At 44.5% G+C, this 21,072-nt stretch overlaps 2 protein-coding genes across 4 annotated transcripts in view; both read right to left on the bottom strand.

The window, feature by feature from the left end:
- Positions 1-3,978, bottom strand: part of LOC108246797 (ribose-phosphate pyrophosphokinase 2) — a 13,964-nt gene extending 9,986 nt beyond the window's left edge. The window contains exon 1 of the mRNA XM_017434515.3: positions 3,534-3,978. Coding sequence (XP_017290004.1) covers positions 3,534-3,655 — 122 coding nt within the window. The 5' untranslated portion in view covers positions 3,656-3,978. The remainder of the gene's footprint in view (positions 1-3,533) is intronic.
- Positions 3,979-5,289: 1,311 nt separating this feature from the next.
- Positions 5,290-21,072, bottom strand: part of LOC108246799 (histone deacetylase 4) — a 65,304-nt gene continuing 49,521 nt past the window's right edge. For all 3 annotated transcript variants that reach the window (XM_017434520.3, XM_017434519.3, XM_017434518.3), the window contains 16 exons: positions 19,870-20,090; positions 16,401-16,616; positions 15,994-16,186; positions 14,498-14,631; positions 14,305-14,407; positions 14,183-14,229; positions 13,243-13,350; positions 12,821-12,876; positions 12,492-12,579; positions 12,272-12,391; positions 11,368-11,465; positions 10,957-11,075; positions 10,591-10,724; positions 10,105-10,189; positions 9,671-9,815; positions 5,290-8,551 (listed from right to left, as the gene is read on the bottom strand). In XM_017434520.3, coding sequence (XP_017290009.1) covers positions 8,509-8,551; positions 9,671-9,815; positions 10,105-10,189; positions 10,591-10,724; positions 10,957-11,075; positions 11,368-11,465; positions 12,272-12,391; positions 12,492-12,579; positions 12,821-12,876; positions 13,243-13,350; positions 14,183-14,229; positions 14,305-14,407; positions 14,498-14,631; positions 15,994-16,186; positions 16,401-16,616; positions 19,870-20,090 — 1,910 coding nt within the window. In that variant the 3' untranslated portion in view covers positions 5,290-8,508. The remainder of the gene's footprint in view (positions 8,552-9,670; positions 9,816-10,104; positions 10,190-10,590; positions 10,725-10,956; positions 11,076-11,367; positions 11,466-12,271; positions 12,392-12,491; positions 12,580-12,820; positions 12,877-13,242; positions 13,351-14,182; positions 14,230-14,304; positions 14,408-14,497; positions 14,632-15,993; positions 16,187-16,400; positions 16,617-19,869; positions 20,091-21,072) is intronic.

The following is a 21,072-nucleotide window of genomic DNA, read 5'->3' on the forward strand; positions in this document are numbered from 1 at the left end:
CCGCCTCTCGCTGTCCGACCTCCACCCGCCACCTCCCACTGTCCGACCTCCACTTCCCACTGTCTGACCTCCACCCACCGCCTCTCGCTGTCCGACCTCCACCCCCCACCTCCCGCTGTCTGACCTCCACCCGCCACCTCCCACTGTCTGACCTCCACCCGCCACCTCCCACTGTCCAACCTCTACCCGCCACCTCCCACTGTCCGACCTCCACCCACCGCATCTCACTGTCCGACCTCCACCCGCCACCTCCAACTGTCTGACCTCCACCCATCACCTCCCACTGTCCAGCCTCCACCTGCCGCCTCTCACTGTCCGACCTCGACCTTACCTAACTCCGCCCACACAACCCCCCACAAAATCTCAAAAACAAGTCATTAAAAGTTTAAATCAGAGAAATGGAACACTGAAGCGTTTTATGAGAGTTTAACTTAAAAAAAACAAACATGAAAACTCATTATTTTGATTTATTTTTCTTTTCCACTTTAACTTCTGACCCTTTGACTTTATGGACTTTGGAACTTCAACCCTAAAACCAACATTATGTTAATGAGTAGCAAGTATTCACCCACTAAACCGAGACTAAACTTAGACTTCCTGACAAATCCAGACATTAGGAGCCAATCATCTGAGACATTTTAGGAAAACGCAGCCTGACACTGACTTTAAAGCCAGCGGTGTGTGTGTGTGTGTTTCTGTGCTGAAGGTCAGCAGGCCTCAGTCATGTGACCGCTGCACACAGAGACTTTTGGACCTGAGGACACTCAGAGGGCCTGCAGCTCATTTTAAAGATGCTCTGTGTCCTTCAGTCTACGCAGAACAACCTGAACCAGCCTGTGTTGGAAAGTTATCACTTATAGCATCAACAAATTAAAAAATGTAACAATGAACAAACTTTATGGCAGAATAATCAGAAGAAAGAGAACGACACCTCAGGAAAAGTCACCAGAAGAAACAAGACATGAGTTCTTATCATCCTCATTTTTAGGTTTACAGGATATTTAATATAATAAATATGAAACATAATGTAACTTTTAGGCTGTGAAGTGATTATTCTGCAAACTAAAGGACCAAACTTTCATGTAAAACCTGCGAGGGCTCAAAACTTTCACTTTATTTTCTCATAACATCTGAAAGGACGACAGCAAAAATAACATTTTACTAAGAAGATGGCAGAAACGCCGTGTTTTACAGTGAAGGAAATGTATTCTGTTAAAAAGCAGTTTGTCGTCTCCCATTTTATTCTTCAACCGAAAACAGCCTGATGCCAAACTGCTTCATTCCTTCAGTTTTTACATGACTTCATGAGAATAACTGAGAATAACTCGTGTCTTAAAAAGTGCAAATGGTGGATTGTCTGTCACTAACGTGGATTTTGTGAAATGTTCTGCAGCTAATAATTATATAATAGTGAGAGGATGCAACAGACTGGGGTGCTTTTACAAAGAATTAAAGGCTCTCATTGCAAAGCCACAAAGACTGTAAACTAAAACCAAAAATCCACACGATTCTTTTCATCATATTAATGATAAATCTGCAAGGTAAACGTTTGTCCCGATATCAACTACAACGTGTTTGTTCACCTATGGAAACAGCCGAAGTATTGATGCATCAATGTTTTAGACTCAGAGTTGATGGGTAAAGTATGCAGGTAAGCTTCCTGTGAATTCAACAGAGTCCTTTGTTTACATTGAGCGTGGCCTTATTTCATAGTTTAAATTGTACATTTTGGGCTTTATTCGAGCTGAGCCACAAGAAATGTAGTTTATGGTAGAAAAAAAAGCCCTGAAAATGTTTTAAAAATAATATTATTTCAGGCGGATTTGTGATCGGCAACAAAACCTTTTGTATAAACCACAAAACAGAAACGAGCTGAACTTCATCTGTGAAAAAACAAAAAGTAAGAAAGCAAGAAATTATGTTCAGGAATTCCCTCCATCTGTTTCGGTTGTGGAACCGGCGCCTGGAGCTGCGAAAGATGTCGCTCTCGCCGCCCGCTCAGTGTGAGAAGATGCAGAAAAATAATCTCTGTTTTGCACTTTGTGGCACGTAAACAGCCGCTTTCCCAGGAGAAAAAACTTGCTACAGATAATCAAAGTTTGCCCTGGATTTCCCCCCCCTTTTTTTTGAAGCGTCGTGAACAGAAACATCACCACGAGAAAGGGGCAGACACTAATTACGCTGACGATCGGTTTAAATAGTTTGGAAATGAGCACAAATTGCGTGCATGTGATTTCACCAGGGATGGGCTGCAGTAATTGCAGCTCATCCCTGTATTAGTTCTGCAGGTTATCATCTAGAACAGGAATAATTGCCTTTGTGAAGTCTGGTCTCACTGCATTTTGTGAAACAATACTTTTATCATCAAGTGAATATACTGGGAGGCAAGACTGCAGCAAGCAGGTTAAATGTAAATCCTAAATAAATGTGAATAAGCTAGCAAGCATCCATTATCGGACACAGCCAGCTGCGCCACTTTATTCCGTTCGGAGCCTTCTTCTTTTTTTGTTTCTATTTTGAGCGGGCAGTGTTACAACATAAACTAATAGTCCCCTAACCTACAGATAAACTAAAGCAGATAAGCAACGCCGAGTTCAACAAAACACCAACAATTAATTTAGCTAGCTAGAACGCTTTGAATGTGTCACGTCAAAATCTGCCACCCCCCCTTAAAAAACCGTTCCCCCCGCGACAAGTTTCAGCTTTCAAGCTAAATCTGCGCATTTTGGCTAAAAATTAAAAATAAAATAATCGACATGTTCCCATTCTCGTACAAAAATAATTTTGAATGCTTAGATTTCAGATGAAAAAAATAAATAAATAAATAAAGGTCAGGGAAAACAACGTAACTCGGGAACGAACGTGCAAATAACACATGGGTGACTCGGGTAAACTTCTCAGTTAGCAACAAGCGGACAAAGCGTATTATTTACGACTGTCACGGAGCTCCGGTCCAGACTCCATGGTTCCGCGCACAAACCGGACAAATATTTAAACACTTGGTTAAATAGTAGCCCCACGGCAGGCCTCTGTCCGATAAAGGAAGCACTGGCGTTAGCTAGCTAGCTTGTTGTGTTTACATGTGGTTAGCTCGTCGCGTGCCGCTCGCTAAGAGAGCGGGTCCGTTCCATAAATGTTCCCCGGCTGGAGGGGAAGACGAGCGGCGAGTTTATCTCACAAATGTGCGCGAGTAAACGACTCGCCACCGCCTTAATGTTTGGTAATAAACGTTACACTTATAACGTTATAAACGGCTCGGGTGTGTTATTTAAACTGGTCGTGTGGGCGATGGTGGGCGGACGCTGAGTCTGAGCGGGACATCCGGCGTTGCAAAAAGGAGCAGACCCTTGTGAATTACCATTAGCTTGAAGCTAAGCTAACGGCAACACATGATAACGCAAATGGGACAAAAACTGAACGCTGGCAAAAAAAAAAATCCAATTCATATTTTTGACACGCTAACATGTTTACACATGTCGCGAGCATCATCTATGAGGTGGAGAAAAAAACATAACAAAAATAAACGCACTCACCATGTCTCCTGATTGCTGAACTTCTTGGTTATCACCTTGCCCAGCTCCAGCCCGAGCCGATCGGCCACTTTCTGGGACAGGTCGTGATGCGAGCTCCCGCTGAAAAGCACGATGTTAGGCATCTTTCGTAAACCAAGGAGGACCCGGCGCAAGACTCGCTGGAGTAAAGAACGAGGGACGACGTGAGGGAAGGAAGGGAGGGAGGGGGTGTCTCCCCGCTGGAGGGTGTCGAGGACGCGGGGAACCGGAGCCTGCTAGTGCAGCAGCCGTGGCATGGCGCGTCTGCGGCGCTGCGCGGCGTCGGCTGAGGAGGAAACGGGAGGGAAGTCCCCGCTGCTCATTGGACGTCACTGTTTACTAATAAACAGCGACGTCTCCGCGTCTGTTAGCAAAATATCTCACGAACCGCTGCACGTCATAAAGCCGACTGATCTTCGGAGTCAACCCGATTCAAGATGGCCGCCTCATATAAGCGACGTTATCAGACGCAAAAAGCGGCCACAACTCGGTTAATTTTTGAAACCCTGAGCTAAAATTGGGCGTGGTAGTAGCTGAGAGTCGTCCCCACACCGAGCTGAACATCTCATGATTCATTTCACTCTAATTTGATTGAATTGATGCCATAAAATACCCACAAAAAAACAGTTTCTAGCCCTATTTTTCCACGTTTTTATTGTCTCCTATGATAATAAACTAATTATAGAATCAGTAATTATTCCTTTATTGAAAACATAAAAGTTACACCTCATTGTTCACAGCTTTTTTAAATTGTTTCTCATTTACAATATGCCAAATTTCACAAAAGCAGTTTGAAGAAAATGGCGTTGAGTCATTTAAAAAATGGTCTTTTAGTTGTTTTCTTCCATTATTCTGATTATTATGACCGTATTTTGGCACATCACCAAACGTAACTGTAACTCCAGACTGTTGGACGTGAAATTAATGAGAGAAAATTAAAATTAAAATTAAAGGAAGTGGGACGTCACCTGACCGCAGACACTTGTGATTCTGGGTTTCGTAATTAGATTTTCCACTTGGATTGAAGTCATCTGAGACCGTCAAACGTCTCGTTTCTTCAGCTTCAAGCGAGTTTCTTTTACGCTCAGGAGAGATTAGAAACTGCAAACTTAACGTCCTTCACATCAAGCATTATTGATTATCCAAGACTGCCTTGCACTAACATGGACTTTGAGTGAAACTTGCTCAAAAACTTTTTTTTGTTGTCGTCTCCAGATAACCAGGAGCCTTTAACGTCCTGCGTATCTGCTGATTCAGCTCAAACCTGAGTTTCTCAATCCTGACCCTTTTCAACTTAAAGCCTAATGTGTTTAAAAAAATTTAAAAAAAGCTTAAATCAAATTATGATGAGGAGAGATGGAGCTACAGCCGTTCCGGTCGAACCTCGCCTGACTTGTTGGCCCTTGAAGCATGTGCCAGGAACGACTCTCAGCTACTACCACGCCGAAATTTAGCTCGACATCTCCTTACGTCGACTGAGCTGGAGCCGTTTTCGTGTTGGCTGAGAGCTGATTGGCTGTGGCGGCCATCTTAACGAGGCGTAGATCAGTTCAGTGGCAACTTCCTGAAAGTTTTAAGCTTAGCGTTAATAAAAAACAACAATAAAAGCACACACACACACACCAGTCAGTGTTGGTAATTTTCAGAAATATATTCTATAGATGGTGTCAGAGATGAAATGTCCAAAGCGTAGGTCCCAAAAAAGATAACATTTTTCATCAATAGAGACAAACAACAAACAAAAAATAACTTTTTTTTTTTCAGTTTTTTTTTTTTTTGTGTGTTTAAATCCATTTACATGTAAACCAAGATTTGCTCTTGAGCCACAGTGGTTATATATATATATATTTATATATATAGAACTGACCGAGGTGGGTGTGACAATCAAACGACGGTGCCCTTATTTGTTGATCCGATCCGTTGGAGCTGAAAGAGGAACATTCTTTGGGAGTCTTTTTTGTTGTTTTCTTTTCCAAAAGGTGTGAATGTAGTGCAGGTTTGGCCGAGCACGTCTCTCTCAAACGCAGTCCGTAAGTGCTGAATCGTGTTCAAATCGGGATTTTATTTATTTTAACCAAAATACCAAAATGCTTCTGGGTGGCGTCATTTCAACTGTCCGCCCACCAGAGAAGAAGAAAGCCTTCCTGCCTGGCGCTCCCCCCTGGGAGAGGGGGGGGGAGTTCCTCCAGTATTCTTCTGTTGTGCAAATAGATTTGTAAATCTTTTTTTGTTGTTGTTGTTGTTGTTTTTGTTTTTGTTACATAGACAAGCAGGCATGCTGACTCACAAACCATGCAAAGAGTTAAAGTTGAGCAGACAGCAAAAAATCCTCACGAAAAAAGCCGCTTTTTTCTTCTTCTTTTTGTTTTTGTAAAAAAAAAAAAAAAAGCCAAATTAAACAAGTGGAATGTTTCGTTCAAAATTAATCCAAGAACCGTACAAGCTTAAAAATGGTATTAACTTAAACGTGATTTTTGTTGCCCCCCCACCCACCCCCCCAACAAACAGTTAAAGGTACTCGTTGCAAAGTCATAAAGATCGAACAAAAAAAGTTAAATAAATTAAAAAAATTAAAATCCACATGATATTATTCTCATATCGATGTTTTGTAAGTAAAATTTTGTAACCAGATGCCAAAAAAGTGACTGAAAATGGGTCAAATTAGCGGCCATATTTGTTAACCCGCGCAGTCATGAGACCCAAGCTTCCATGTGGATTCGGTGCTTTGTTTACATTGAGCGCGTACCCGCGTTTCATATAAACGGGGAAAAAAACCCGTCTCTCAAGCTGCACCGCTCGATGCACGTCAGGATAACATCTCCTACGTTTGATTTCACTCTTCGTAACGAGCACCTTTAATCAGCGGAGCAGGAAAAAAACAAAAACATATTCCATCCGAACCGTCCCCCGTTCTTCGTCTTCTTCCCGCCAAAGAAAAAAACTCCCCCCCGCTTTTTTTTTTGGACGATGCCATCACAGTCAAAGTCAAAACTTCAGGCAACAGAGTCATGAAACGCGTCGAGTGGACTGCGGCGCCGTCGCTGATGCTCTTCCTTTACGGACCGCACCGTTTTTTTTCCCGCCCTTCCGCTCACAATATCGTAGCTGTCATTAGTACATTTATAAAGTTTCCATATTACAAATCTCCTATAAACAGTACATGGTTATAAATACACGATGGGAATGCAGAAAAGGCTTTTGAGGGAGCCACAAAGAAAGAAAGAAAGTGTTGCTCCTTTGTTTCCGATAAATACGAAGAAAGAAACGACGACAGCTCTGAAGTGTGTGAACGGCAGCCCTATAACTATCCAGAAAATGGATAAAAAAACACAGAACAAAATCCATGGATGAAACAAAAAAACGAACGAACGAAAACGTTAGAAAAATAATCTTATAAACATGGACACGCTTACCAAACACATTTCTGATATCATAAAACAACGATGTGGAAAAAAAAAAACCAAAAAAAACAGACGACTTCGATTCCTGTCAAAATATATTCAGCTCAATTTACACGACTGCTCGGCTCGCACTAAGGTAGTTGCCAACGGTCGATCGGCACGTGTAAAGACACCTGATCGGGTTAAATCCGTAAACATCGACTCAAGTATTGGGAGCCTCGATTTAAAGGGCCAATACGTGAAATGTCTGCCAGCGAAAAGACGACCGTAAAAATGCAAACTCATGCTTTGGCTTTTCTCGCTTCTCTCTCTTTCTTCTTTTTTTTTTGGATAACATTCAAAAAATCCTGCGGTAGATTCTGGTTTCGGCTCAGATGCATGCTCTTTAAGTGGTTTTTTTTTTGTTGTTTGTTTTTATTTTTTGCAAAGCGATGACTCCGGTTAAAGGGAAGCTACATCAAAGGCTAAACCGTTTTTTTTTTTTTTAATTATTATTATAATAAAGAGTTCGCAGTCTAATTCACTTCTTTGAGTTTCTTTTTTCCCTCCCACACCAGAAGCTGGCAACTACCTTTTCCGAAGCGTTTTCCTTCTCTCTTATTTTTAAAATCGTTTTATTTTTTACAGAAAAATAGATCCATCCAAAAAGTAAAGTAACTCTTCACGAAGAGGCTGTGAGAGACATAAATGCTGTCTGCGTCACGTTCCAAGTAAACATGCTGAAAGATTGTTAGCGTTTTTTCTTTTTTTTAGTTCCCGCCCTCCCCTCCCGTCTTCCCTCCTGTCGTCTCGCCGGACTCTTGGCGAGAAGATTCTTTAAAACTTAAGGCAACCTTTTCCTGAACAATCCTGAAATCAGGCGGACCCTCACCAAGGCACTCCTCTTCTCTTGTCAACCTTCAGCAGAGGTGACAGAATCTTTGTAAAAAGCCTCCTCAAACGCCGGCGGAAACAGGGAATCCACAGTGAACGCCGGCTCGTAAAATGTCGCCGCGACGCGCCCCCCCCGTTCTGCAGGGAAAGAAGTTAAGAAAGGAGAAACAAAAAGAGAACCAGTCCCGCCGCCCCTCGAGCTGTGGGGGGGGGACGTCTGCTGTCCCCGGTGTCCTGACTGAACGTGGTCAGAGAGCAGCTGCGGAAAGCACCGTATGAGTGTCATCACACCTTTTGAGATGTCGCCCCTGCTGTCGCCGCCATTCCAAACAGACTCGCCCGCTGCCGTGACCACTCGGTTAGCCGCTGTGGGCTAACACGGGGAGGGGGGCGGGGCGGGTGACGACTGACAGGAAAAAAAAGTCATTGTCTCTGAGCGAGTGCTGCCAAGCAACGCCGGTAAAATTTTGTTTTGTTTTCCCAGTTCGGTCCTCTGTCTCCTGATTGGCTCCCTACTCTGAGGCTGAGCCCACCCCCTCTCCCTCGCTTTAGGCCGAGGGGTCGCCAATCAAGCTGACTGACGTGGTGAGCGGGGTTAGGGGGGACTAAATGAAGGGGTCAGTCGAGGCTCTTCTCCGGAGAGGTCAATTGGGAACGCTGCGACGCCCTCACGCCTGCCTCGGTTACAGCGGAGCCTCTTCCTCCATGGGCTCCTCCTCCTCCGACCTGCCGGGAAAAATCGAACGCAGGGATTAGATATTTAATCCGAACCTCCGGCTGCCGGGATTAGGCGCAGATAATTCAGGGGAACATTTAAAAAACGAAGAATCTGTCGCCACAGAAAGGTGTGAATTTTGATGTATTTGCCGTACAGGAAGTGTAAAGACCACCAAAATTAAAAAAAAAAAAAAAAGAAACATTGAAGCTGCTGCCGGTGGCTCGTTATGGTCACCATGGTAACCACACACTTGTGTCTGTCACTCCCTGAAGTTAACGACAAGCAGCCAGAAACGGACTGGAAAAAAGTAAGCTTCGAGCAAACAGTCGCTGAAACTACAAGTCGGATTTAGGAAATTCTTGACCCGTGAGCGACAGCAGACTCTGACAGTCCCGCAGCTGAATTTTAATGTTTCTGCAGTGAATTATATGGGAGATATGACAAGCTAAAATAAAAAAACACCTTCACCTTCAGTTTTGGAGTGAATAATTTGAGCTAAATTGTAGCCAATTCCGCGTTAGTTTGGGTGTGCGCTCTGTGTGTTCTGAAGGATTTAAGAGAAAACTCTGAATCCTACATTAATGAGAGACATACTGAGTGAAAGAGGGCAAAAATATCTGCGTTTTGATGTGTAATTTGTATATGTAACCAAAAAGTGTTGAGGGAGTAAAAAGAGTTTGTTTGCAAAATGTTTTTTAGACAAATCAGTAGACCCTTGTGTGGGAAAAAGCCGTAAAAAGTACAGAACTTAAACTGCGACTGTGTAAGAACCATAAGAAATATCAAAATGCCAGTTCAGACATGCAGAGTCTAAGTTTCTGCGACGTGTTTAAACTTTGAATGATGTCTCTACTGCGAATCACAGCTGAGCTGTAGCGCTCCAAAGAGGGCTTGGCTTTCTCGCGCGTTTCACCAAAATCCCATCGATCTCCATTATTGCTTTTCCTTGCAAGTTTTTTTTGCACATTTTGCCACCACTGTGTGACGTACTTCTACCAGACGTCATAGCATGTGGTTTCCAACTGGGCTGCTCGTTTGAGTGTTAAATTTGCACATTTTATTTCAAAGCAGCGCAACGCTTCTACATCGGCACCTTTTAACAGCTAGTGAGACTCTGAATCCATCACCTTTGGTCCATGGCGTTGGTGTTGGCCACGGACAGCGATGCCATGGCGCTGACGGCCTCAGCCTCCTCCGAGTCTCCTCGTTTGGCCTCCAGCAGGGAGAGCCCCAGTCGCGACGAGTAGCGATGCACCGAGCGCCAGTACTTACCTAAAAACAGAAAAAAAACAGAGGACAAGATTGAGCCAGAGAGTGAGAATGAAGGCGAGGGATGTCCAACCTGGAGTTTGTCTAGTTATAAGAAATATTCCAGGTTTTTAAATCCCTACAGTCAGTTTATAAAAGGTTATCTGACATTTGGGGGGCGTCTGAGGCTCGTCTTCCCATGCTTGTTTGCTTAAAAAGCCAGCGGTCGTGTGTTTTAGCCGCTTTGGACTTTAAAGAACATCTGTGTCCTGTTTCGGCGTTTGTGTATTTGTGTTTCTGACAGCGAACTCACTGTGAGTCTCGATGACTTTCTCCAGAGAGCGGACAGCGTTGGGGTTGGGCCTCTGCTCCAGGACGGCCTTGGGAAGAGGATCCAGCTGCACGGGACAAAAAAAAACAAAACAAATACAAACAAAAATGTAAACACAGGCATGTAGCATGCTTCATTTAAAACACACAATCCACAGGGAGTCAGATTGGAAAAAAAAGGCACAGTCCAGCTTCCAAATTCTTCTGTCCCTTAAGCCCAAAATGGCCGATTATGACACCTAAATTAAGATTTGACCTCTGTGACCTCTGTTTATCAATCCATCAACGTCTCCGTAGGTTGAGATGTTAGGAGACTAAATAGCATCTGAAGTGATGATAAATTCCCCAGGGAATCAATCAAATCAACGTTTTTTATGATAATTCCATTCCCTGCTTGTGTTACATTGGTTTAAACAAAGTTAAACTGAATAAAATATCCATCACAACATGCAGTTGTCCACACCCTCACCTCCTGGCCGAGCAGGGCGGCCACGCAGGCCTCGGAGGCGTCGCAGATAGCGGTGAGGTCGTGTCCTCCCTCCAGAGCCAGGACCACGCGGCCTCCAGCGAGGGTCATCAGCTGCCTGGTCAGATGGCCAAAACCTGAGGAGTTCAACGTAAAGAACCACGTGAAAACACGCTCGGTTATCTGCTCTGCACTTTAATTCACATCTCAGCTTCTCCTCACCCAGAAAAAAAAAAACCAAATCATCTAAATTCCAGCCTGTTTCAGTATCTGCTGACCTATGACCACAGCGCTTTATTATGCTGTTATGAATTATAAAGTCCAGCTGGCGCGAGAGATAAGAACCACTTCAGATAATCTCCTGCTCACATTTGGACGTCAGCGTGTAGCCACCCAGAGGCGGAGGGTGTCCCTCCACGGCGTCGAAGCCCGACGAGACCAGCACGATGTCCGGCGCGAACTCGTCGGCTATCGGCATCACCACGCACCTGAGGGCGGAGGGGCGGAGCGGGGAAGGAACGGTTATCACAGCGTGACAGCGAACAACGTCAATGGGAGAGAGATCGATAATCCAAACAGGAAGGAGTCAAATACGATTGATTTCATGTCACATTACTCAGGGAGAGGAATCAGTTAGGGTGACGAAAAACGCTCAAACATACTTTCTGGCAATTTAGAAGCTTTTAAACTGGAATTTTCCTAAAGTAAACGTTCGGATACTGCTAATAATTAGCATCCATATTAACAATAAAAAGATGTGTGAGCTTGTCTGTGTGTTACCTGAAAGCAGCCAGGTACTCTGCGTCTCCCATGGGGGGATCGAGGCCTCCGGTGAAGGCAACATTAACGTTGAACCCCACTCCTGGCCCACTGCCCACCTGCAGACAGAAGCAAAACACAAAGAAATAATCAGCTTTTTACTTTACTTTAGTCTAAAAGATGACATTTATTTCACTACAGGAGAGGTTTAACAGTCATATCTGTCTCCGCAAGCCGTTTTGGTTCGAATTAGTTGGAAAATATACCTAGCGATCGAAAGCCCAAAGCAGGAAATCCCTCACACAACGATCCTGAATACATGGGTCACCTGCGACCTTGACCTTTGACCCCGTGACCTTGAAATCAATAGGTATCATCCCAGACTCATAAGGTGTCCAGCTGTGCGGTTTAACATTCCTATGGTATATGGTTGCAGAGTTAGAGCGCGGACAAAGTCTTCACAAAGGGGACACCTGCGACTTTGACCTTTGACCCTGTGAATTTAAAATCAATAGGGATCATCCCCGACCCATAAGGTGTCCAGCTGTGCGGTTTAATCTTCCTACATCACATGGTTGCAGAGTTAGAGCATGAACAAAGTCTTCATAAAGGGGTGCCCTGCGACATTGACCTTTGACCCTGTGACCTTGAAATCAATAGGGATCATTCCCGACTCATAAGGTGTCCAGCTGTGCGGTTTAACATTCCTACATCACACGGCTGCAGAGTTAGACCACGGACAAAGCCTTCACAAAGGACTCGTCTATGACTTGTCTTTTGACCCTGTGACCCTGAAATCAATAGGGATCATTCCTGACCCATGACCTGTGCATTTTGACATTTCTTTGCTCCAACAGATTGATTTCACGATAAAGCGAAGGTCTGGGATCCATAAACACAATCAGGTCAAACTCCAGACACACACCTCATCTGGCGCTCCACTTCCTGGGAAGAAGTTCCCGTCGTCATAGCGATGAATCGACATGTAGAGGACATTCGGGTCGTCGTAGAAGGCCTGCTGGGTCCCGTTGCCATGGTGAACGTCCTGAGGGCGGATGGTGAAAGCGACATCATTACAAACTCGCCTTTTGAAGAGGAAACAGAACCTAAGAGACAGATTTAGGAGACGCCGGAGGGACACCGACCCAGTCCACGATGAGGACCTTACTGACGCTGAGTCTCTGCTGCAGCAGTTTGGCTGCGATGGCCACCGAGTTGAAGTAGCAGAAACCCCTGAAACAGCAGCAGACAGAAAGAATGTCACAACCCCCTGCTCCGTTTTAAACACTTTAAAATGTCCTGTGAAGGATTATGAAAAATAAACACGGCTGCGTCAGAGACGACTAGCAGGACTCGGACACTCGGGGCTTTACGCGCAAATAAACTCAACTAAAATAAACTAAACTTTGTATAATTTCTGCTCCCAGACTTGTGCTTGGAAATGCACAGATTAGTGCGGCGGCTGTGGCCTTACATGGGAGTGCTTTCCTCTGCGTGGTGTCCCGGAGGGCGGACCACAGCGAAACCGTTCTGAAATGGCGGAAAAGAACAAATATAGTGACGACTGAGCGACATTTCTTGGTTTTATTTAGAAATAAAGAACGTTTAAAACACTTTCATGAGACTATTTACTTGTTACATCATTTTTAAAGCTTCTAATGTTTTCAAAATGAATAAAAAGGCAAAGAATGCATGTCGCCCGCCAGAGTTTTAATCTAGGAACTGGGTTACAGACGTTTTGATCACATCTTGAAAATAAAACTATGTATAATTTTGAGCCTCGTGTTAGCAGAGGAGTACATGGTGTGGAAAATCTGAGGTCAATATCTGTAAAACTGCCCGAATTACAACTACTTTTGTCTTTGATGACAATAAGGCGTGGCCATCTTGAATTACCTTCAGCTCTCCGGTGGCCACTTTGAAAACGAGCTCCACCACGGAGCCGACGGCGAGGCGGGCGGCGCTGGAGGAGTGGACCTCGTTCCAAATGGTGTCGCTGTCCACCTGAAACGTCCAGAGGTCAGCGAGCCGAGCCGACAACCGCAAAACCAATGATCAAAACCGGAGGAACGGACGCAGAGCGCCGGATTACTGCCGCCATGTCTGCTGAGGAAGCTGAGCGTGTTCAATCAAACTCAAAGAACAAAGGCTACAGCTAGCAGAACAGTGGCTAAAAGCTACAACCAGCAGAACAGTAGCTAAAAGCTAAAACCAGCAGAACAGTGGCTAAAAGCTAAAACCAGCAGAACAGTGGCTAAAAGCTAAAACCACCAGAACAGTAGCTAAAAGCTACAACAAGCAAAACAGTAGCTCAAAGCTAAAACCAGCAGAACAGTAGCTAAAAGCTAAAACCAGCAGAACAGTGGGTAAACTCTAATATTAGCAAAACAGTAGCTACAAGCTAAACCCAGCCGAATAGTATCTAAAAACCAAAACTAGCAAAGAAGTAGCTTATAGCTACAACAAGCAAAGAAGTGGGTAAAATTTAAGAGTAGCTATACAGTACCTGAATGCTAAAACTACTAAAACAGCAGCTGAAAGCTAAACTTCATAAAACAGTAGCTAAGAACTGAAACAAGCAAACAGCTAAAATGAAGCAAGTATGCTGAACAGCTTTTTCAATAATTTGAAGATATATTAGTGCAGTTTCTATGAAAAAATGTAAATAAGGTTAAATAATTCAAAAAGTATAAAAGTTATAAATACTAAAAGTCCTGAAGCAGCTGAAAGCATTCTGAGAACTCAGCATTCACACAAGAAACCAGGAATGTTGGGACGTTTTATAAACAATAAAAAAAGAACATTTAGGTTGAAGTGAAGGATAGGTGCCACTTACCCCCACCCCTCCACACGGCAGCCGTACAAACATTGGAGTTATTGAACCTGGAGGTCAGGAAGAAACAGAATCAGAGGAGTTTTTTTTCTTCCCCTCCTCCCGATCGTGCTCATGAGTCTTACAATCAAGTTTCTGTCGGAGTGGGTTGGTTCCGTACAGCAGCACGTGGGCCTCAGAGTGAACCGTCTGCAGCTCCTCCAGAGTGGCCTTCCTCCCACGGATGCACTAATCACACACACACACACAGACAGATGCAGCTCTCACACACACGTAACTCAACAACCGGCGCAGCGTTCCGGTTCCCCCCCCTCGTACCTCACACTGCGTTTTGAGTCCTGTCTCCTGCAGCCGTGACCAGATGCTCTGGATGCGCCCGGCGTGCTCCGGGTGGCTGTTGGTGTTTCCACACATGCACTGGTGCTTCTGCATCAGAGAGTCGTACACCAGACCTGAGGAAACACGCGTTTATTTAAAGAAAATGAAAAGAGTGAGACTGGATTAAACAGATGCTCCATCTCTATTCTCAAGTGACCGGAAAGTCTTTAAAAATGTAAAATCTAGAGGCAGAAATCCACATTTTCCTTCCCACACTTCTGATTTCTCAGAGTACTTAGGAACTTGGTGGGAGTAAAGTAGGGCGAACTAAAAATATCTTCAACTCGTCCACATTTATGAACCGCCACTAAGAGCATCGCCGGCGCTGAGAGGATGAATTCATCTCGGTGCAGTCGGAAAGCAGCATTCACACTCGGCTTTTTAGAGACTCCTTCAGCAAACGTTCAGCTGCTTTAACCCTTCGTTTATCAAACCCACAGCTCCTTCGGGGCGCTTTTGGCTTCTGGTTTTTGTAACTTTTATACATTTGGACGAATTGAGGACTCTTCAAATCTGTGAAGAACTGCTTTTTATGCCAGCATCAGTGCTTTACCTTTAGCTTTTAGCTGCTGTTTTGCCTGTTTTAGCATGTATTGTTTGTTCTACTAATTATATCTTTTAGCTATCAGTTTCTGGTTTTAGTTTTAGCTAATATTTTCCTGCTCTTAGCTTTTGTTTAGCTAATTTTAGCTCTTAGTTACTGTTTTGCTGCTTTATCTACTGTTTTGTTGCTTTTAAGCTTTTGTGATGCTAATTTTAGCATTTAGTTACTGTTTTGCTAACTTAGGCTGTTTAGTTTAGTTTTTAGCTACTGTTTTGTTGCGTTTAAGCTTTTGAAATGCTAATTTTAGCTTTTATATATTATTATGGTTTTTATAGCTTTTAATTAGTTTTTGTTAAATGTAAATTTTAGTTACTCTTTTGCTGATTTTTAGCTTTTAGCTATTCTTATGCTATTTATAGAGTTTGGTTACCGTTTTGCTAATTAAGGATTTAGTTATAGTTTGGCTTATTTTAGTTTGTGGTCACTATTTGGCTGCTTTTACCTACAGTTTTGTTTGTTTAGAGCTTTTTTGATGCTAATTTTACGTTTTAGCAACAGTTTTGCTAATTTTAGATTTCAGCTACTGTTTTGCTCATTTAAGCTTTTAGCTTTAGTTCTTCTTATTTTAGCTTTTCGATACTGTTTCACTGATTTTAGCTCTTGTTCTGTTGGTTTTAACCACCAACTCAGTTTTGGAGTTTTGCTCAGTATTTGTACAGCAGAAGTCCGTTAATATTATCTCAAAACCAAATTATTAAACACTTTTCAAGACAATTCCAGTCTTTCCTTCTTTTCTCTGTGAGAACAGAGGTGAAACTAAAAGGCCGAGCTCGCTGGCGGGCCATTTTGTGATCAGAGGAAAACCTCGGCGGCACCGGACGGCAGCGCTGACCTGTGGTAAAGCGAGGTTTGACGGGAGGGTCGGGCGCAGGAACCATCGGGAAGGAGGGGGTCGAGGCCGGGGACGACTGGGCCCTGGACAGGGGACGGTGTCCCGGGAAGGAAATGGACAGCCCGGCGGCCTCCATGGAGGCCTGATAGTTTCTGAGCTGGTGAATCCGCTGCTGCTCCAACAGGAGAGCCTGCTGCTCGGAGAAGAGAAGGAAAAACAGATCTTAAAATAAAAACATGATTCTGCTGTAATTACAGCACATGACCAACAGGTGGCAGCCAAAACTAATAATTTAGCTTTCATGAGCTGTTTGTGAGACATTCTTACTCATTCTGAGTGACAGGTAGGAAAATAGTAAAAAACAATCTAAATCTGATGAAACTCCACTTTAATTCTCAGACTCCTACCTGTCTGAAGAGCAGCTCCTGCTCCGCCTGCCTCTCCCTGTGCTGCTGCAGCGCCTCCTCCTGCAGCTCCTGTGGGTCGGGGGGCTCCTGCTTGATGGTGACCCCCGGCGGCAGAGCTCCTCCTCCGTCCTGGTGCTCCCTCAGCTCCTCCTCCGTCTCCTCCGGGTGACTCTGGTGCTGCCGGCCCACGGGCGACTCGCCGGGTTTCCCCATCATCTGCGGAAAGCGGAGTTAAGTTTCGTGATCGGGCGGCGGGGCGCGAAACAACGGCTACAATTCGCTTCTCATCAAGAGGCGGTTCTAGCCTAAAACTCGGGCATGAGTCGTTTTAACAAGCTTAATTTGGATCGCTCTGTCAGTTCGTTGTGATGCTTTCTGTTTCTAATTGAATGTGAGAGGCCTCTGCTGACTACCAGGGCAAAAATACAAAAAGAAAAGTCTCGTTATTCATTCCACACCCCCCATTGTGCTGCTCGCCATCGACTCATCCCGGGCCCCGCTGTTCACCCGCTGGCATTTTCGGCCGTCTGTTCATTCACTTTTTGCCGCTGTGAAGCCGTCCGGAGGCTCAGAGGCACTCGCCTCCACGGGACGCCGGGTGTTTACAATGGCAAGGCTCGCAAGAAAGAGGAGCGTTTGCAGGAGGTCTCAGGAGTGTGCTACAACTACAGGTGTGTGTGTGTATGTGTGTTCCCAGAGCTACAAGCCTCTTGGGTCTCCTGGCTGTATGCCAAGGGACAGCATTGACGTCAGAGCATTCATTCACCCCCTCCTCCACGTCCTCCTCTGTGCTTCTGTTTGGGTCCTCTTTGCATCCAAACACNCCCCCCCCTCCCCCGCCTCCCCCCCATTTTTCCTGTCCTCTCCCAACCCCGCTGACCCCCTTTTGCGCCACTTTCCCAGAAGCCTCGTCTTCGTCCGGTTCAAGCCGAGGTCCACGACTGGCTCCAGAGACAAGGTTAAACAGAAGAGTTTTCTTCACCTCTTGGGCCTATTTTTGTGTTTTACACACAGTTTCACGTTTACTAAAGTATTCAAATTCTTCAATTTTTGCCCCCACTTTAAGCTCCGTTTGCTCTTTCTTGTCTTTCCTCTTACATTTTTATGCTTTTAGTCATTTTTTAAATGCTGATTCGGCATTCACATTCTTGTTTTCCTGATTTTTTTTTTCTGTATGTTTTTTTTAGCCTAACTAAATGGTAAATTTAGCAAAAAGTTAAATGCTAACAGCAAAATGCTCGCTAAAAGCAGCGAAAGGCTAGCTGAAAGCAGCAAAACTTTGCCAAAGAGTAGCTAAAAGTCACAAAAGGCTAGCTAAAAGCTAATGTGGCATTAAGAAGACAGAACTAGAGCAGGTGTGCTGAATCAGATCTAAAAGAGAACAACGAACTGAAGAGATTTCTATGTATTTCTACAGGGAAAATATTTGTAAATAAAGTTAAATATTTTGAAAGCTTTAAAAGTCACAAAAACCAAAAGTCGTAGCACTCATGAACTGAGTCAACTGGATATGTATAAATGGATAAAGTAGCACAAAGTTTGTAGTAGTTAGGGTTCTGCTTCTTTTAGATTTTAGCTGACCTTTTTCAACTTTTAGCTAGTCTTTTGCTATTTTTAGTTACCCTTTTGTCACATTAGTTTTTAGCTAGCGTTTTATGACTTTTAGCTACTCTTTGGCACAGTTTTGCTGTTTTCAGCTAACCTTTCACTGCTTTTAGCTAGCATTTTGCATCTTTTAGCATTTAACTAGCTTTTTGCTACATTTAAATAAGGTTCTGCTTCTTATAGATTTTAGCTAACTGTTTGCCTCTTTTAGCTGACCTTTTTTCTACTTTGGGCTTTTAGTTAGCCTCTTGCTGCATTGGGTTTTAGCTAGCCTTTACTACTTTTAGCTAGTTTTCTGCTCCTTTTAACTCAGTTTCAGCCTCTTCAGCAAAAACGTTCAGCACTCAGCGTTTCTCTGGTTTGATTTCTTGGTCTGGTTCTCATCTACTTTGCCCATTTTCTTTATCATTTTTCACGTTTGTCCTATTTTTATTAGCTGTGATTTATTTCAAACATGTTAAAACTACATAAACACAGTTTCAGGGCCGTGTGGCGTCATACACAACTCTTAACGAGCTTAATGGATGCGATTTGGGAGTGGCTTCACAGAGCTCAGTATCGGAGCAAAGTCTGAACATTTTAAGTCATAAAACTCTTCCCAGGTAAAACAATGTGCTGCACCTGCTCTTTATACAGCTCCACTGTGAACGTAAATTCAGCACTGTGTTTAATTAGGTGAATATAATGTGACATAATGCCACTCAGACTGTATATTTTACTATACAGTGACCACAGGGTCCAGTCAGCTTGGCTCTGGACAGATTGTGTTCAGACTACTAATCGTATGTGGATTAAAGGGGTCCTGACACCTCTAAAGGTGGTCTGAGTGAAGATGTTTTCAATGCGCACTGAGGGCTGTATTTAGCGTTAAACGTCTGCAATCAAATTGCTCGGGACAGATGTTATCACCAAGTGTTTGTTGCAGAAAATCTGTTTATGGTTTCAAATGAATGAGCCTTTTTTTTTTTACTCCTGGACACTTTGGAGTGGTTCTGTTTCAACTCTGACGTTCACCATCGTCTGGTAAACCTCATACAGACAGGGATGTGCCATATTTGTAGCTGCAACCCATGAAATGTTTGTATATTTGTCTTTTTTTAAATTTACAGGCAAAAAGAGCGGCCAGCTACTTCATGAAATAGGTGAAAAATCACAACAAAATAAGCTTTAGTTTAAAAATAAAAGGTATTTAATTTGTGAGTTGATTTAAAATCGAAGTGAAACAGCAGAGCAGACCGAACAGCAGAATGTGTCCTTGGTGTACCGGCGGCTGATGCAGAGGTGTTTGTGTACAAAGCTGCCACTCGAGAGCTCCCAAACACACTGAGGGTGGGGGGAGCAGGGGAGGCGGAGGTGGAGGAGAGGAAATCCCTCGTTTCATCCGCCCACCCCTTCTCTCCTCCGGCGAATCCTCCGCTCGGATAGGTAAAGCCATCAAAGGCGACGGGCGCCCGCTTCCTCCCTGCCCATATAAGGCGCGGGTTTCCGCTCTGTTGCCATGGCAGCAAACGGTTACCTCACAGCCTGTGGCAACTGTCTCGGCCGCAGCCAGGGAGAAACGTGGACGCAAACGTTCACGCACAAACGTATGCAAACCCGTACCTGCCGCCGCCCACTCACGAGCAGAAATACTACAAAGAGAGGAGGAAAAAAAGGGCAGAAAGATGTCGCCGACTCTACACACATCTACAGATAACACCTGATTGGCTGAGCTGCCGCCTACGCAAACTACAGCACTATAGCGCCAGAGCTGGCTGGTAATTATCTGTTTATCTGACTCTAATGTCACATCGCGCATCAGGCAGCAGCGAGGCTGGCAGAACGGCGCCGAACGGAGCGGAACGGAGCGACCAGGAGCCGGTACCTTGTTGAGGTGGAGCTGCTGCTGCTGGAACTGCTGCTTGTGCTTCTCCAGGAACTGCTGGTGCTGCTGCTGGACCACCAGCTGCTGCAGGGCCAGGGCCTGGGCGTGGGCCTGGGCGGCGCTGCCCTGGGGCAGCGGGGCTGACTGGGTCCTCCCCAGGGGCCGGTGCTGCCGCTGCAGCTTGGCCATGGATGCTGACGACATGGACATGCCGCTCACGCCTGGAACACAAGAAACACGACCCTGACCAGTTGAATCACACGCATTTATAAGCAATTTGTGATCGCTTTTAGAAACAGCAAAACTAAATCGCATAACTTGTTGCATCTGTTCAACTTTGAAAAATAACTTTATATTTGTATTACCATATTTTCAGCACTATAGGACGCACTGGATTATAAGACACACTGTCAATGAATGGTCCTTTTTTAGAACTTTTGCCATATATAAGGCGCAGCAGACTATAAGGTGCATTAAGCAAAACAAAACAGACCCGTCGTTTCGGAGAAGACTGCGCCGACATAAGCGCCAAGTATAAACGCCTTCACTGCGCGCCGTGCGCGACTATAACTGAGCCTGAATGCTGCAAGCGTTGCAGCTTTGTAGTTTACCAAAGACGTACTAAAATATTTTGACTTCTTACATATATAAGGCGCTCCGGATTAGAAGGCACAGTGTCGCTTTTTGAGAAAATTGAAGGCTTTTAAGTGCCTCTTAGTCCGGAGAATATGGTATTTAAAAAAAAAAAAACACAAGAAGAAACAGAGAATCTGTGTTTATGTGTGTGTAAAAACCAGCCGGCTCGTCATGAAGAGCCGACTGACCCTAAAAAGCGCAAAAAATGTCTCCAACTCTGTTTGTTTTGCAGATGCTGAGCTAAAATCTGGTAGTAGCTGAGAGTCATTGGCGACACAGTGTGAGCGTGACGTCTCGAGCCGCGTCTTAAGCTCTGTGAGGAAACTGTTAATCATGACAAGTGAGGTGTCGTCTCACCACTTCAAATCTGAAACCTCGGAGAAACCGTTCCGATCCGGTTGAGCCATGGCGACGAAAGGCTCCGTTTTTGGTTTCCGAAAACCGTCTAAGCAGAATCACGGGCCGTCCTCAAACGGGAGAGACACAGTAAATATTAGCTGCGCTTCCCTGATTCGTTCCGGCTGTTGTTGAACCTAAGATTAGTGAGCAGATGCGTTTGTGAACCGA

Source organism: Kryptolebias marmoratus, linkage group LG23 (genome assembly GCF_001649575.2).
Source record: "Kryptolebias marmoratus isolate JLee-2015 linkage group LG23, ASM164957v2, whole genome shotgun sequence".
NCBI lineage: Eukaryota > Metazoa > Chordata > Actinopteri > Cyprinodontiformes > Rivulidae > Kryptolebias > Kryptolebias marmoratus.